Source organism: Vipera berus, assembly GCF_964194415.1.
Source record: "Vipera berus genome assembly, chromosome: 2".
Classification (NCBI taxonomy): domain Eukaryota; kingdom Metazoa; phylum Chordata; class Lepidosauria; order Squamata; family Viperidae; genus Vipera; species Vipera berus.
In genome coordinates this window covers 135,182,234-135,198,377 of record NC_138203.1, presented here as the reverse complement: position 1 = coordinate 135,198,377, position 16,144 = coordinate 135,182,234, and the positions used below count along the sequence as shown (strand labels likewise).

The following is a 16,144-nucleotide window of genomic DNA, read 5'->3' as shown; positions in this document are numbered from 1 at the left end:
ACAACAAAGTGATCCTTTAAACAGAGCTTATAAAAGTAGCACGTCTGGTTTGATGCTACTGTTGTTTAGTTCTTCATCTGCAATTTTGTGTATTCTCTTTGTGACAAGATGGGCTTGTGCAAAGCCACTGTAGCAGAGAAGCAAAGAGACAAACTATGTTACCTGCTTCCTACTAAGTTTTGCAACAGTAGAGTTGACAACATGGAGGAAGGCAATATGGGAAACACCATTCCATTCACAGAAGCACTAACTCAACAACATGAGGGTGCAGGGCAAATTACAATGATCTATGCAGCAGAGCATGTGAAGAGAGAGATGAGGTGAAACACAGACAATCAGAACAATCACATCAACTTGCTTCTTCTGCCTTTCTGGGATGGGCCACTTCTGAGCCTGAAGGTGGATAATTACATGATTGAAATGCTTCTGTCACTGATCAGAAAATGTGCCTATTTGTGCAAAACTAGCATGTCAGGGAGAAAAATGGGCTTCAAGCCGTGACACACTGGTCTTGTACAAGCAAGGAGGCCCTTTCCTTTTAGAAAGGAAAAAAGAGGGGAAGTTTCCAAGTATGTGATCGCCCACCTAGAGCCTGGAAAGGTTGCAATAGTAGACCAATCTCCTGATCATAATTTAGGCTTACAAGTGCCATCCTAGCAGGCCTTTTACCCTGTAAATGTAGAGGATTGTAGAGGAGGTATGGGCAATTGTGGGGACTACTTAATTTTCAGAAAGTACTGTATGTTGTGTTGGTAGAGGCGTGGTAACAAGAGACTCTTTTGTTTCTTAAAGCAGGAAGTGACCTCTGCTTTTGGAAACCTTAGCTGATTATTCTCTTGCTTGAGGAGCTTGTGGATGATATGATCTTCATGCTTGAACTCCCCCCACCATAGGTGTATCCACCCCCTGTGAGGCTTCCAGATCCACTTAGGCTGCCCCCACTACTAAACCGGCTCACTTTTCCTCCGCCAATGCTAATGTGGCCATGACCTCCGCCACCACCACCACCAAAGTTTAATCCACTGGCTCCTCCACCAATAGTGTATCCAGCACCACCTCCGGTTCCGTAGCCAGATCCCCCACTGACACCGTATCCTCCTGCTCCTGCACCACTGATGGTATTCGAGCTGCTGATCACAGCTGTAGATTGGAAAATGATACAGGAAATCAGTCTTGGTCGCTCAAAATGACAAAGGCAACTCTCTAATTTAACCGAACGCTAGTTATTGTGTACTTACAGATATTGACAGGGGTTTCAAACTCGCCCGACATCCTAAGAGAGAAAAGAAAAACAAAGCGTTGAAATGAAGAACAAATTTTACAGCCCAGAAAATTCTATAACTCTTAGCGTTCTATTTTCATGGCTTCCACAATAGCGTCAAATCTCCCTCAAAACAGCTTCAAGGAGACTTTCCTGAATTCGGCAGATTTATCACTGAGGGCCAGAGTGTCAAGTTATTAACTATGAGATGGATATTCTCAGGATAATGAGATCCAGCCATACAGCAATGTGCAGTAGTATTTTTTTTTATAATTCGTGGTTTTCTAACCAGTCCTATAGTAGCATTTAAGCTATCTCCTTCTCGGCTTTAGTCTTATATCAACACATTTCTCTTTCTACTGTTCTAAATTATTTGCTGTAGAACTATGCACTGTTGTTGTTTTTAAAAAAATTCTACCTACATTCTTGACTAAAGGGATTTTCCAAGTCCCCACTCATGTCTGTTGTACTAAGTCAGGGGTAGGCAACCTCGGCTAAGTGGTCTTTGATCTATTCTGCATCTGACCAGAACAGACAACCACCTTCAAAACTCAAATCTTGGCAAGTAGTCTTATCCACATGGAAATAGGCAAAAGAGTCTTACCGACACTCCTCTCCCTCTAGCAGGGTTCTGTATGTAGCAATCTCAACATCCAAGGCCAGTTTCACATTCATCAGTTCTTGATAATCCCGCAGCAGGCGAGCCAGCTCATCTTTTGCTGATGTTAAGGCTGTCTGCAGGTCAACCAACTTTGTCCGAGCATCTTTCAGGGCTAACTCCCCACGTTGCTCACATTCTGCTAAGGAGCCCTGCAGGCTGCCAATCTGAAAAAGAGAGAGACAAAAGTTCCCTTAGATACCACATTGTGTGTATATGAATGTGATTGTCGATACAAATCAATCCATCCATCCGTTCATTCAAAGCAGCAGGGACTTTTTAGTTGCAGCACCGACATTACTGAGTATTTTTTTTCCAGGCTCCATCTTTACTTTTATTTGTTTGTTAGAGAAGAATGTCAAAGGTTGGAGAAAGAGGTCTATGAGTTCTATGACTTGAGGGAATCCATTTCTTTCTGTTACTGATGGATATAAGCCATCTGCTTTGTTTCTTGTGGTTTATTCACAGTAAGCCACTGTTTCTTTAAAAACATTATACTATGGTCTTGTTATTTTTACTTTAATTAAAATACATCTCTTTCCCCCCCCCCAAAAAAAAACCAGGTGGTTTCCATACAAAGTGGAGGAAGCGAAAGCATTCAGGTGGGAAAGTAAGGTGACAATACCAAACCAGTGAAAGTGAATAGTGGAAAATGGGATTCTGAAGGCCAAAGCAGCCTTGAAGATATGCTTTGAAAGCAATTAGAAATGGAACTAAGGAAATCTGGAGAAGTCATCAGCCATCTAAATGCCCCATTGCCCTTTCTCCCTAGGACCCATAGAGAGTTTTTTTTAAAAAAAAGCTAAATAAAAAAGAATCTAAGGAATTATTGAAATATCTTATGAACTGCATAAATCCTTTTCAAGGGAGGCTGAACCTAGGTAGTTACAAGAGTTGAGTCTTTGACCCTCATGAAGCAACTAATTTCTCACTTAGAAAAAGAAATAAAGAGAGTGGGGAGAAAAAGTGAGGAAAAAGATATGCCTTACTGCTTTCTTCACAATTTCAATTTCGGAGCGAAGTTTTTGGACAACTCGGCTCAAATCTGCAATCTCATCTTTGGTTGATTTCAAGTCATCTCCATGTTTGAAAGCTGTACTTTGCAATTCTTGGAACTGAAAGTCAAAATGGAAAGCAATGGTCATCTTGTGCATCTTAAATAAGTCCTATTCAAACAATATTCTTTATTCACATGCATAAAATAGTTGATACTGGTTGCCAAAGTATAGAAAAAAAGTTGCGTGTTCAAAGTACTTGAAAAAGAAAATTTTGAATTGCATTAGCTTAATGTACTGAAAGGTCTAGTTTTTCTACAGATGAAAAGCCAAAATTTAGCTACAAGAACAGAAATATATTTTCAATAAAGGAATATATACAGTACTGAATATAAATTTATATGCAATTGTGCTCTCAGGGCAAAAGCAGATTCTTGGGACCCATTCCAAGAAGCTGGAAGATTCTCAAAGACAAAAGAGCCAACTTACAAAATGAGCAAAACATACTTTTCCACTTGAGGTAAAACAGCAAAGTACAGTACATTGTATGCCAGGCCATACAATTTTTTTTCCTAGCAGCTAAAACATCTCATAAATACACCCAAAATGTATCCTTCCCTATCTTGGGTGTATTTATGAGTACATTTTAGAAAAATGAAACAGAAATGGAAGAGATAATGATAATTATCTATTGACAGTGGTCATTCACTAAACTATTTTTGGGTGTAACCTATGTGTATGACATAAGGATAGTACTCTCTGTATCTTGTGAACTAAATTAGATTAGATTAGACTAGATCTAAAATGATATAAAATCTAAAAATGATATAATGATTTTATGAACCTCTTTGGGCTGCACTAAAGACCGTTGTTTGATTTTCTTACAAAAGATTAACTTTCCGGACAAACTGCTAGTAGGTTCTTTCAGATTTCAGTAGTTCTTAATTCAAGAACATCAGAGAGCACTGAATTCAGTTTTCTTCCAGTGTAAATATTGAAACCCCTCAGAGATTTTGCTTTATAATTGAGGGGACTTTTTTGTCATTCAAGCTGAGGTGAAACTGCATCTGCTTTTGCCAAGGATCCTTACCTTAGTTTGGTACCATGCCTCGGCCTCAGCTCTGCTCCGATTGGCAATGTCTTCATACTGAGCCTTGACTTCAGCAATGATGCTGTTGAGGTCCAGATCTCGGTTGTTGTCCATTTGCAGAATAACATTCGTCTCCTTAACCTGCGAGTGCAGCTGAGCCAGCTCCTGTGGGAGTTGCAAACAATGCAATGGTTAAGGGAAAAGGCCTTATGCAGAACAGTGACATCAGAGTGTGCTCATGCCCTCGGATTAACTTCTTAGACATGTATCTACACTGAAAGGAGCCCACAAGAAAATAATTACATGAATGATTTTCAAACAAAGATGCCAGATCCTCTACGGACGCAGATGTGCCAGGGTTTGAAATCCTTTACATTTGGGATTTCTATTATTAAATATGATTTGGAATTCTCAGCGCCATGTTGTTCATGGCTTTCAGAGTAGAAGTTTTTTCAGCCACCACTGTTCACTTCCATGGGGAAAAGGTGTGATGCTTGTTGGCCTCACACGGCACGGGAGATGTGAAACTCTCTCTGAAAACACATTAAGACGTCCACCTTTTCAGGTATCCTGAAAAGAGAGAGGTTCCTCCTGAACTCACCCCACACCAAACAATCCACTAAGGATGGATTTATTTTACCTAAGATTAAAACAATGATTGCTTTGAAAGGAGTTATTCAGGGTTAATAAATTCATTAACAGGACAGCTTTTATAACAGGTAAAGAACAGGTTTATGCAGGCAGTAAAACACAGTAAAAAAGCTGTGCATTTGATGACATGCATTGCTCCAGCAGGGACATCTTACAGAGAAATGCATTTACTGATTGCATATTGAAAAACAAATTTGCTTTAGGTACTAATAGGTATAATAAGGCAGAGGTGATCCTTACCGCATCAAAGAGGGCTCTTAAGAACTGGATATATTGAGTCAAGGAGTCAGCCTTGGATCCCAGGTCTATCTTGTGCATATAAGAGCCATCCACATCCTTAGGAAGAAAAATATCAATACTATCATAGTCTGGGCAGAGCAGGCAATGATGGGTCAGAGCTTTGAGCAGAGCAATTCCTGTTTTGAGGCTTGGTTGCAATATTCTATGCAGATAATATACTTGGTGTATAATATAGAGCAAGGAGTAATTTATTTATTTGTTCGATGAAGAGTTGGCTTTGTGAAGCTCAACCCTGCATTTATAGTGCTTAAGTTTCTTAGCTCTCCCCAAAAGAGCTACTTTATATGGGAGATTGGGTTGCCAGAGAGCCAAGCACCAAATTTACCTTGTGAGCTTCCAAGGCTGTGGGTGGACTGCAACCTGGTTTTCCCCTCCCCCCAAACACACACACACTTTTAGTCCAACATCTTAACCATTGTACCACATTCATTCACAATCCGTAGTGATATCAGCTACAGTGGTCATGGCAAGAATACATCCCTATAATTAAGCTTTGCTTTTAGAAAATAAAAATGCCCTGGTTAGGAACCAACATTTTTTAATGCATAAATTATATGAACTTTCGGAAGAGAATTTCAAATATGTGCTAATAGCAGCAACCTGCTTCTCAGTACTAAGATAAGCTATACATCAATCGTTCAAAAATGTTGGTATTGGATTTAACACGGGTAATGTGGTAGTTGTGAATGACAGACATGTAAGACTATTAACTTTAGCTATAACCAAGCACTGCAAATAATTGTGTAAGTGCAAATACTTATGAATGGGGATGTACAAGAAATAAAAGTTAGGACTGTAGCTTTACATTTCCAGGTTAATAAGGAACAATTACCTTTTTAAGCACCACAAAATCATTTTCACAAGCTGTCCGTTTGTTAATTTCATCTTCATATCTGTAATAGGAATAAATTTTTACTAGTACCAGTATTATTAGTTTTATTCAACTGGTTGTTCAAACGTATAGATCTTTATAAGTCTTACTGAATATATAAGTTTATGACAATCTTCTAAGCTAAATGAAATCTGGAGATCATTACTTGCCCAAAGTATCAGCAGAAGTTCTATACTTCATATGAGGCTATTATATCTGACCAGATGCTATGCACAGGACCACACATGGCAAATTAACTAGATATAAATTAAAAAAGACTCTCCAACTGCAAATAATGACAAGGGAAAGCAAATCATGAAACTATGGTGAAAAAAATTAACATCAGAGCAGCTGTCAATAATTTGGAGGAAGGCTTCATGCATTGTTTTGCCTTCTTGACAGAAGTCCCTATTACCCACCCAACATAATCTATTTCTCTTCACTTTTGCTTACTTGTTCTTGAAATCTTCCACAAGCTCTTGTGTGTTCTTCAGTTCTATGTCCAAATGATTTTTATCATTGCAGAGGCTGTCAAACTGCCTTCGAAGAGTTTCTATGTAACCCTCATAAAGAGGTTCAAGATTGTCCCTTAAGGCTGGAGAGCCTTGTTGGCACAGAAGATCCCATTTGGTTTCCAGGACTTTATTCTGTTGCTCAAGGAATCGCACCTAAAATCCAACAAGGGAAGGAGAGGGAAGAGGGGACCTTGTTATCTTTCTTGAAGAACTGGCTAGAATCTATTTGTTTGTTTGGCAGATTAATTTAATTAATTTATTGAGATTAGCTCCTACCCTGTCTGTATAGCCCCCTCTCTTCCCGTTTCCCCTGCAATAATACCATGAAATAGACAGGGCTCAGAGAGAATGACTGCCCTAAGACATCCAGTTCGCTTCCATGGCTAAAATTGGGAGCTGAACATGGTTCTCCCTAGTACTGGTGCAACTCTGTATCATTCTTTATCAGATCATATGGAAAGGCCCTGCTGAATCTCTGCTGATTTCCTCATGTGACAATATTCTCCATGTCCCTTCTGAGACAGAATAACATAGAATCTAATCTATTCTATCTCAGTCCTCTGTTCACAAGATTAAATGCAACCCTTATTCCTTCATTCCTCTTACAGAATAATAGAGTTGGAAGGGACCTTGGAGGTCTTCTAGTCCAACCCCCTGCTCAAGCAGGAAACCTTATACCATTTCAGACAAGTGGTTGTCCAAACTCTTCTTAAAAACCTCCAGTGATGGAGCACCCATAACTTCTGAAGCCAAGTTGTTCCATTGATTAATTGTTTTCCTGAAGAAAAACATCCTTCCTTAACCCTCCCTCCTCCCTTTCTCTAATTTTAAAAATCCAAACAGTGTCGAAATGAATTTTCACACAATTTCACAGCATCCGCATTTTACATAAATGTACATAAGATATGTATGCTCGCATTTCTGGAATTTTAAATCACCAGCTGATTAAAATTCATCAAAGATGCATAGATTCTTCTTTCAAGGAAATAAATAGGATTTTGCCACATTTTACACCTATATTTTTTTCTGTAAAATCCCAGCCATATGTCTTACTAGGAATAATTTGGGCATGAAATGAAGTTGGAAAGCACAAATATTCGCCTTTTTGGAAGTATAAAAATCAGAATTAGGCAATCCTGTCTTCACTCGTAACCCAGTCAATATAATATCATACCTACATTTGCATTTAAGGCTGCAAATTTGATTAGTGGGACATAAGACAATCACTTCTAAGGATCACATGGCAACCTCATCTACTGTAGCTATTTAGGGTGACACTTCTTAGGTTGTGATGTAGATGAATAAAGAATGTGACAAACCAAGATTAAGTCTTTCCAGTGGTGGGTAGATTGTTATCTGTAGAAAGCTCATCTTCTCCCTAGATTATGCTTTTAGGGGGCACCAGATATTTTAGAATTGCCTTTGCTGTTTTTCATTCATTTCTAAAGATTTTAAAACAGGTTTATCAACGTTCATCTTTTTTTATTTGTATTTTTACTTCACAGAGGGACACGGTGGCTCAGTGGGTTAGGACACTGAGCTTGTCGATCAGAAGGTTGGCAGTTTGGCGTGTCGAATCCCGAGTGCCGCGTAACAGAGTGAGCGCCTGTTACTCGTCCCAGCTTCTGCCAACCTAGCAGTTCGAAAGCACGTAAAAATGCAAGCAGAAAAATAGGGACCACTATGGTGGGAAGGTAACAACGTTCCGTGTGCCTTTGGCGTCTAAGTCATGCTGGCCACATGACCACGGAGACGTCCTCGGACAAGCGCTGGCTCTTCAGCTTTGAAACAGAGATGAGCACTGGACCCTAGAGTTGGAAATGACTAGCACGCATGTGCGGGGGAACCTTTACCTTTACCTCACCTTACTTCACTGGTTCACTAGTCAGAAAACCACAGTTCCTATATAAGCAAACAGCAAAAAGCTGTATACTACCTGAAATCACTGTTTTATTTTATGTTCTGCCAAAATTAACAGACAAAAGCTTATTATTTTGATGCAAAATCTGTGAACCATTAAAGTAAATCTAAAGAAGTTAGATTTGGGAGATATTATGCTTTGCAACTGGGCATGCTTAAAAATTATTCGGAAGTGCTTCAAAACTTGTGCAAATCTATACCCTTCCCCCAATTCATTAAATTAGCTATGGGTTTTTTTACCCCAATTTCTACCGAAGCCAAGCCTGGGAAAAAATGTGGCTGCTTCAAAACTAATGATGTGGCTGCTTCAATGAATCCACTCAGTGGCAAAGCATAGAATAATTTTCTCAACTGTACTTTAAGGTTGGATTGGATTGGTGTTGAATAAATATGGAGAACCATGTTTAATGGAGATGTACTTGGAATGAATTTGGGAATGAAAAAAAAAGAAAGATCAAAGTACTAGCTCTTATCTTTCTTATTTATATTTAAAACCTCTTAGGATAAAATCAGAATGGCCTGTTATTTGAAAGGGAGTATTTATTAATGTTCATGAAAGAATGATATATTTTTATAGTTATGCAATGCTCTAATTGACCTGTTCTTCCTTCCCCGTGGCCTCCCTTTCCCCCCTCCCACCCCACCCCCCCCCCAGAATTCAGGCTTTTAAACTCTGAGAACAAAATGTTTATTGTGATACTGCCAGATTTCCTGGGTGGCCTTGGGCAATTGACTATTTATCTCATCAGATCAGCTCCTTCATCTCTGAAACAAGAGTAATATATAATGAGGAACTTAGCCTTGAGGGATGTTGTAAGAATTAATGAGATAATGATTTTCAAACTTGGCACAAGAACCTAGTACAGTTGCCAGATGATGTTCTATACAGTGCCCATAAACCTTTGGATTTTGCATGGGAAAAGATTATATTTCTTATTTAGCCAGAAGGGAAGGCCATATGTATCTTAACAGGAAAATATGCGTCTGAAAGTAACACTCTTGAAAATATATAGGTACGGATAAATAACTGGGAAAATAAAATAAAAAACTCCACTAGACACTCAACTGTGAGGTAAATTAGATATTAAATGTACTGAAGAAATTGTGAGAAAATTCTGTCAGTTTTGTCTTTATTCTATGGTAATAAATCTGACATACAGCATTTTCATCTCCTGTTTGGATATTCAAAAGTAAGAGAAAGAGGGAGAAGGAATGGGAGAGGAAGAAGTGAAATAAACAAAAATTGTTTGACAAAAATGGATACTGTATATTGCAGGAACTAAATGCAAATACGCTTATACTGGAATACACAAGTGTGCGTGAATTTTGATGGACTGATGGGGAAACAGGATGCATTAAACTTTTTTAAAAAATCATAAGCTAGAGAAAGCGAAACAGATAAGTCTGTCCCACCCAAATTCTGGTTCATCCTGACTGAAAGGCTAGAGCATCCTGTGGAAAATAAGGTAGTCGTTTCCTATAAATCTCTGCAGCCACCTTTTACACCATTGTGCATTAAGAATCACCAGATCACAATGACAATATTCTCCACTATATTTTTATATATGCAAATCCAGAAAAGGTTTGCCAAGTGACAACGTTTTGCAACAATAGTTGCACACATCCTTTTTCTCCAGAACTATTCATTGGGAATTCATCCATGAGAGATATGATACTGCTCTTTGAAAATACAAATATATATATGATTGGCAGCATTTAGTATGCATCTTTGTTCACTTTATCCTCAACGTGAAAACCCCAACTGAGAATATTGTCTCCCTCGCTTCATTCCTCAACAGTGGAAGCACGTCAAAAGGCTGAAAGCAAAGTTGAGCATAAATGAAAGATTTCTCCAAAGCAGAATTTGAACAAGTTTTAACATTTTAAAAACACTGTCATTTATTTCTAATAAATATATGCTGTATGGGTGAGATGCAAGTGTGATTATTGTGTCCAGTTGTGGAGAGCAACCATTAAGAAGGATTCAGACAAACTGAAATAGATTCAAAGAAGGCAATAAGAATGATGGGGCAGCTATAAGCTAAATCCTATAAAGAGGATTTCATCCTATGCATCCAGCTTTGATTGCTACAATGTAAAAAAGATGTTGAGACTCTGGGAAGAGCGCAGAGAAGAGCAACAAAGATTATTAAGGGCCTGGAGGCTAAAACATATAAGGAACCGTTGCTGGAATTGGGTATGTCTAGTTTAATGAAGAGAAGGACGAGGGGGGACATGACAACAGTGTTCCAATATCTCAGGGGCTGACACAAAGAAGAGGGAGTCAAGCTATTCTCCAAAGCACCCAAAGGCAGGACAAGAAGCAACGGATGGAAACTAGTCAAGGAGAGAAGCAACCTAGAACTAAGGAGAAATTTCCTGACAGAATAATTAATCAGTGGAACAACCTGCCTCCAGAAGTTGTGAATGCTCCAACATTGGAAGTTTTTAAGAAGAGATTGGACAATCATTGGTCTGAAATGGCATAGGGTTTCCTGTCTGAGCAGGGGGTGGGACTAGAAGACCTCCAAGGTCCCTTCCAACTCTATTATTCTGTAAGAGGAATGAAGGAATAAGGGTTGCATTTAATCTTGTGAACAGAGGACTGAGATAGAATAGATTAATATTGTACAAATACCTGAAGAAATGTCATGGAGAAGATCAGGACCTGTTATCCATCAACTCAGAATGCAGAACATGAAAACAATGGATTTAAATTACAAGAAGGTAGGTTCCAACTATGTATTTGGGGAGGGGGAAGTCCTATGACAATAAGAATGGTTTGACAATTTAGTAATTAGACAATGGGGAAAAGATAGCTGGACCAAGAAAGAAAAGAAAAAGGAAGGGGAAACAAAATTGAATTGACATGAGGTGAAGCAAAAAAGATCATTAGACAGGGAAGGGTTAAGTTCACCAAGCAAGCAGTGTTCCCTACCCCCAAAGCTCCCCATAGAATCACAACCTTTAGACCTATTCTTCAGAATAAATTTGGATTTCTACGATGAGCAGACAATTGGACTCAGTCTAAATGACCCCACCCAACTCTATAATTCCATGTACCAATTTCTTGGACAAGGACATCTGCCAGCACTTTGGAAAGCAATGAATGAATGCTTGGCAGAAAATGTGCCAGGCACGTGTCAAGCATAGATTTAATGAAGGGAAGACATACAGCTATTTAACTATTACCATGGTATGCCCCTGTACAAGGGTTTAGAAGAGAGCCATCTAGAAAATCCCATAAGGAAAAGCTCGAAGTATTAATTAGATTTGCATAGAGCTAGACTACATTTTCAGAATATTATACTGTACAAACAGCCCTTCCTGACCTGTTCCATTTTAATCTTCTCATGCAGAGGGAAGGGAAGGAATAGTATATTTTTAAAGCTCTTTCAGGGAGGACATTTGATTTCAGTTTGCAAAGGGTAAGTCATGAAAACAATTTGATTTTTAAATATGTTCTACATATTATGTGTGGATGTATGTGTTTGCATCTTCAAGACAGTCTTAACTCATGGTCACTGCCTGGACTAATCCCTACAATTTTCAGGTTTCTCTTGTCCTAGGATTGAGTGAGAGGTATGGGCCACAGGTCACCTAGCTAGTTTCATACCCAAGGCAGGACTAGAACTCAAGGCCTTGCAATAACTTGCATGATGCCTCAGCCACTACACCAAGTTTGTTTTTATTTATTTCTATTGCATAATAAGAATACCTAGAAAAAGTAGCTTAGAAATATTAGCAATAACCATTTCATAAAACATATTATGAAGACGAGCATGAAGCATGATTTTCACATGCACGTGGTCAAAACAAACCTGTGACTGAGAAACACCTAAGAATGAAGTTGTATATGACATTAGGAATAATGCCTAATTCCTTAGAACCATTTGTATGAACCAAATGAATCTTCAAATTACTGTTACCAAAATAATCATAATTATAATCATAATCATAATGAAGATGATGTTGAAAGGGACCTTGAAGGTCATCTAGTCCAACCATCCAAAATGGTTGCAATAAAATGCAGCATGCCTCCTTCTCTCACCCCTAAATTCCACCAATTTCAACAGTTCTGCATTTTAATTTTTAAGTTCTAAAAATCTTTTTAAAAGTTGAAATGCATGCAAAGCATCCCGGTTGAAATGCATGCAAAGCAGTCCTTGCTTAAAAGCTTTTATATTTCTTTTACCTGCAGAAAGTAGCCTCTGTCTCAAAACATTGTGGGTTTGCTTTGCTAAATTTAGTTTGCATTTACCCAGCATGCTTTCCTCTTATGAGAAAAAAGATGCCACTTAAAACTATGTTTAGACACATAGTCGAAAGAGAAATCAACTCTTTGAAATAGTAATGATCAATCTAGTCATTCTAGAGACAATTAGCTTTTCAGGAATTTAACAGGTGTATTTACTAGATGTGCTAGAATAAATCTATATCAATGTCACTGTAACATTTTATCTGAAAAAAGCTAACTCCTGTGGTAGAAATCAGAAGGATGGAAATTAGGAGGAATCTGCACATAGTTTCTGCCACTGAGCTTAACTAATAAATTATGCAGTAGAATGCTATACCAGACCCTAATTTTTAGATCGATGTTTCTCAACCTCAGCAACTTTAAGATATGTCGACTTCAACTCCCAGAATCCTGGGTGTTAGCTAAGGGAATTCTGGGTGTTGAAGTCCATACATCTTAAATGACCATGTATTCCATGACAAGATATGTTTACAAATGTCTTGCCAACCTTCTTTGACAATTTCCAAGGAAAGGTATAAAACTTTCACATTTATGGTTAATTCCATTACTGAAATATCCTGAAACCTAGGGAATTCTTCCCAGTACTTAATTTAAATGTACAATTTAAATAAGTTACTAGTTCTTTTCTTAAGTGTAGCTTTCCACCATCTGGTGGTCTCCAGATAGATTAGATTACAAATGCCATTATTCCCAGCCAACGTAGCCAAAGGGGTTAATAATAATTACTGCCCAAAATACACGAAGGGAATCTGGCTGAGGAACATTCCCCTGCAATTAAAACAGCAGAGACTCTAATCATGATATAGCTTCAGTCCTTTTGTCATCTTTATGAAGTCAGATCCTCATAAGCTACACAAATCCTAAGCGGCAGCATTCTGCCTCCAGTTTCTAAAGCAAAATTTCTCTTGTTTCTTATTTTCAGGGTAGTCTAGAACCCCTCATATCTTCATAGTATTTCATTCTGCAATACAATGCTCTCCCTGCCCTCCATCTTACCTTGTCGATGAAAGAGGCAAACTTGTTGTTGAGGGTCTTAATCTGTTCCCTCTCTTGCACCCGGACCCTCTGAATCTCAGGATCAACCTCCACGTGCAGAGGAGTAAGTAAGTTCTTATTCACTATAACGTTGTGGATTCGCCCAGGCGGTGGGCAAGGCATTGAGCCTGAAAGTGCATATCCTCCTCCACTACCACCACCAAAGCCTCCAACATGACTACCCAGACCAATGCCACTGCCGAGGGCAACCCCACCACCATAACCTCCATATCCTGAGCTATAACTGCTGAATCCCAGACCGCCACCCAAGCTTCTTCCAAAGTGAGCTCCTCCACCACCAGCGGAAGCTAGGGCCATAGAAATCCGTTTGCTTCCACCAACGTTGTAGAGGCTTCTGCTGCCAAAGCCACCACCGAAAGATCCCATTCCTCCGATGACAGAGGTTGAGCTGTTGCCCACTCGGAAGCCACTATTGGAAACAGAGTAGTTCCTCCTTCCCCCCGTTGAAAATGATCTGGAACTGAATTGCCGGTTCATGGTGTGTCTGTGAGAGGGAGAATGGCAAGGTTGTGAAGCAGAAACAGAAGAGTAGAGATTAGTGGAGACCAAGAGCCCCCGTGTGATGTGGAAATGGGAGATGTCTCCTTATATGCATTTGATGTCTTGGGCTTGGTTGCATGGGAATGAGAAGAGGAAGGCAAATATTCAAGGGCTTGGCTTGCCTTCAAGCAATGAGTTCTACAGTAACGGCCCAACATCAAGTGCAACACACCTATCCGATAACTTTAATTTGTCCAAATTGCTTGCCTTGCAATCCCAGCTAATTTGCATCCCTTTCATGTTCACCATTACCCTGCTTGCTTGCTTCAAAGAGCTTTAAGCTATGGTACACAACTGAAGATTGATGCAAGGGGGTATAGCTGAGGATACCTTCCTCTGTGCCAACAAATACTGTTGCACATAAAGAACAAGACACAGGTCTGGGTGTGTGATGCTCTGCAGAAGTTGGAGAAATCTTCTGAGCCAATTAGCAGGATTGCATAGAGAGTTCTAAGGACACATTCAGCTCTGGAAAACTCTGCAAAAGTTCCTTTTAGAAGGGAACCCCTTAAGACCAGTTTTGTGCATTTCTAGGTGTGTATTTATGTGTGTGCGCATGCACATTTATTATGAATCACATAAATGGTGTTGTGAGGAATCTACAAAAGAAGAATTAACAGTGTTGCACCGCATCGTCAATTTTTCCTAATGTTAGTTTCTTCGGATGTGTTCACCTGCAATTTTGACAAACTGCCACTGCCACAAGCAACATTCAGAAATGATTGGGACTCTTAGGCTAAATACTTGAAGAGCTTTAAGATGAGAAAGAATGATTTTCCACGAATCCAGGTAAATTGCTCAGAAATGATAGATTGAGCAATTTGAGTAATGCCATGCTTTTCTTAGGGCTACAGCATCATTGGAACCATACATTTTATATAGAACTATGCCCGTCTAAGAAGATTTCATGTAACACTACAGTGTGCACACCTTGGTTTAAGGAATACTATAAACAAATTCAATTTAAATAACAAGTTGTTTTCAGGGGTGACTTCGGGACTTCGGGGTGGTTTGGAAAACCATGTTCAGCTAAATGTTTCCAGCTTCTATTCAAGCAATACTAAGTTCTCTACAAAACCACAACAAGTAATAAAGTTCCCGTAATTGCAAAGAAACTTCAGGGCAAAAATGTCTTGCATCTGAAATATTATGTATTTAAATAATGATCTTTGCCTGCCTGGGCACAACATGCAAGGAGCAGAGATCATCGTAAGAATTTTAAAGGCCCTGATTTTTTTCTCTCTCCTCATTTCCCAAACTTGCGTAGAAACCAATGCAGCCAACACAATGCATCATTAGAAGAGATGAAAAAAAAATGTGCACAATATGATCTATATTCTGGCTTTTCCCCCAGGCATTGTGTAATGGGGAGAGAGAGCCTCTTATCAGATTTTTCATGCTACTTTAAATGTGGTCTTCTCTTCTGAACATAAAACATTCATTTTGTTGTTATAGTATTCATGATGTTTTCAATGTTTTATGGTAACCATAGCCTTATACTGTAAATATGCCAAACAAACAAACTAGCATTCCCAAGCAATTCCATCCCATCCCCCAATTCTCTCCTCTGATCAAGTGATGACATTCTGCTAGTAATTTAGTTCAACCAATTGGGATGGCTAAATAAGTGAGAAGCTAAAAGTAGGAAAAACAAAATGAAAAATGCAACATGTCCTCTTCAGGACCAGATCCATTCAGTGTTGCCAAAATGTCTTTCTTAACTAGCCTTTCATAACTGCAAACATTACAAGTTTACACTTGCTTTTCACACCTTTCCCCATAGGCCCTGCACACCTTCAGAGTAGCCATTATCTGGGTGGGCAAATTATGGATGTTTATGTTAATTGATGAATGTTTAAACTTGAAAAATGATCTGACCAGGAGCCGAGCTTTGACTAGTATCATCTCAAGTACTGTGAAACCCAACTGACTGTGTGCATCTCAAAGGTTTCACTTATTTCTCAGAAACAAAGTCTCTGCACCAAAGGTCTAGAAAGAGAAACTTCACATGAATTTCTGTTTTGAAGAT

The 16,144-nt window shown here is 39.0% G+C and overlaps 1 protein-coding gene across 1 annotated transcript; it reads right to left on the bottom strand.

Annotated features, from left to right (window-relative positions):
• Positions 1-820: 820 nt before the first annotated feature.
• LOC308662142 (keratin, type II cytoskeletal 6A-like) lies at positions 821-14,052 on the bottom strand (the record flags this gene model as incomplete). The annotated part of the gene is made up of 9 exons (XM_081317633.1): positions 821-1,140; positions 1,239-1,273; positions 1,866-2,086; positions 2,909-3,034; positions 4,005-4,169; positions 4,896-4,991; positions 5,788-5,848; positions 6,280-6,494; positions 13,516-14,052. 9 exons carry the CDS (start codon positions 14,050-14,052, stop codon positions 821-823), a joined length of 1,776 nt encoding a protein of 591 aa, XP_081173759.1.
• Between the last annotated feature and the right edge of the window lie 2,092 nt (positions 14,053-16,144).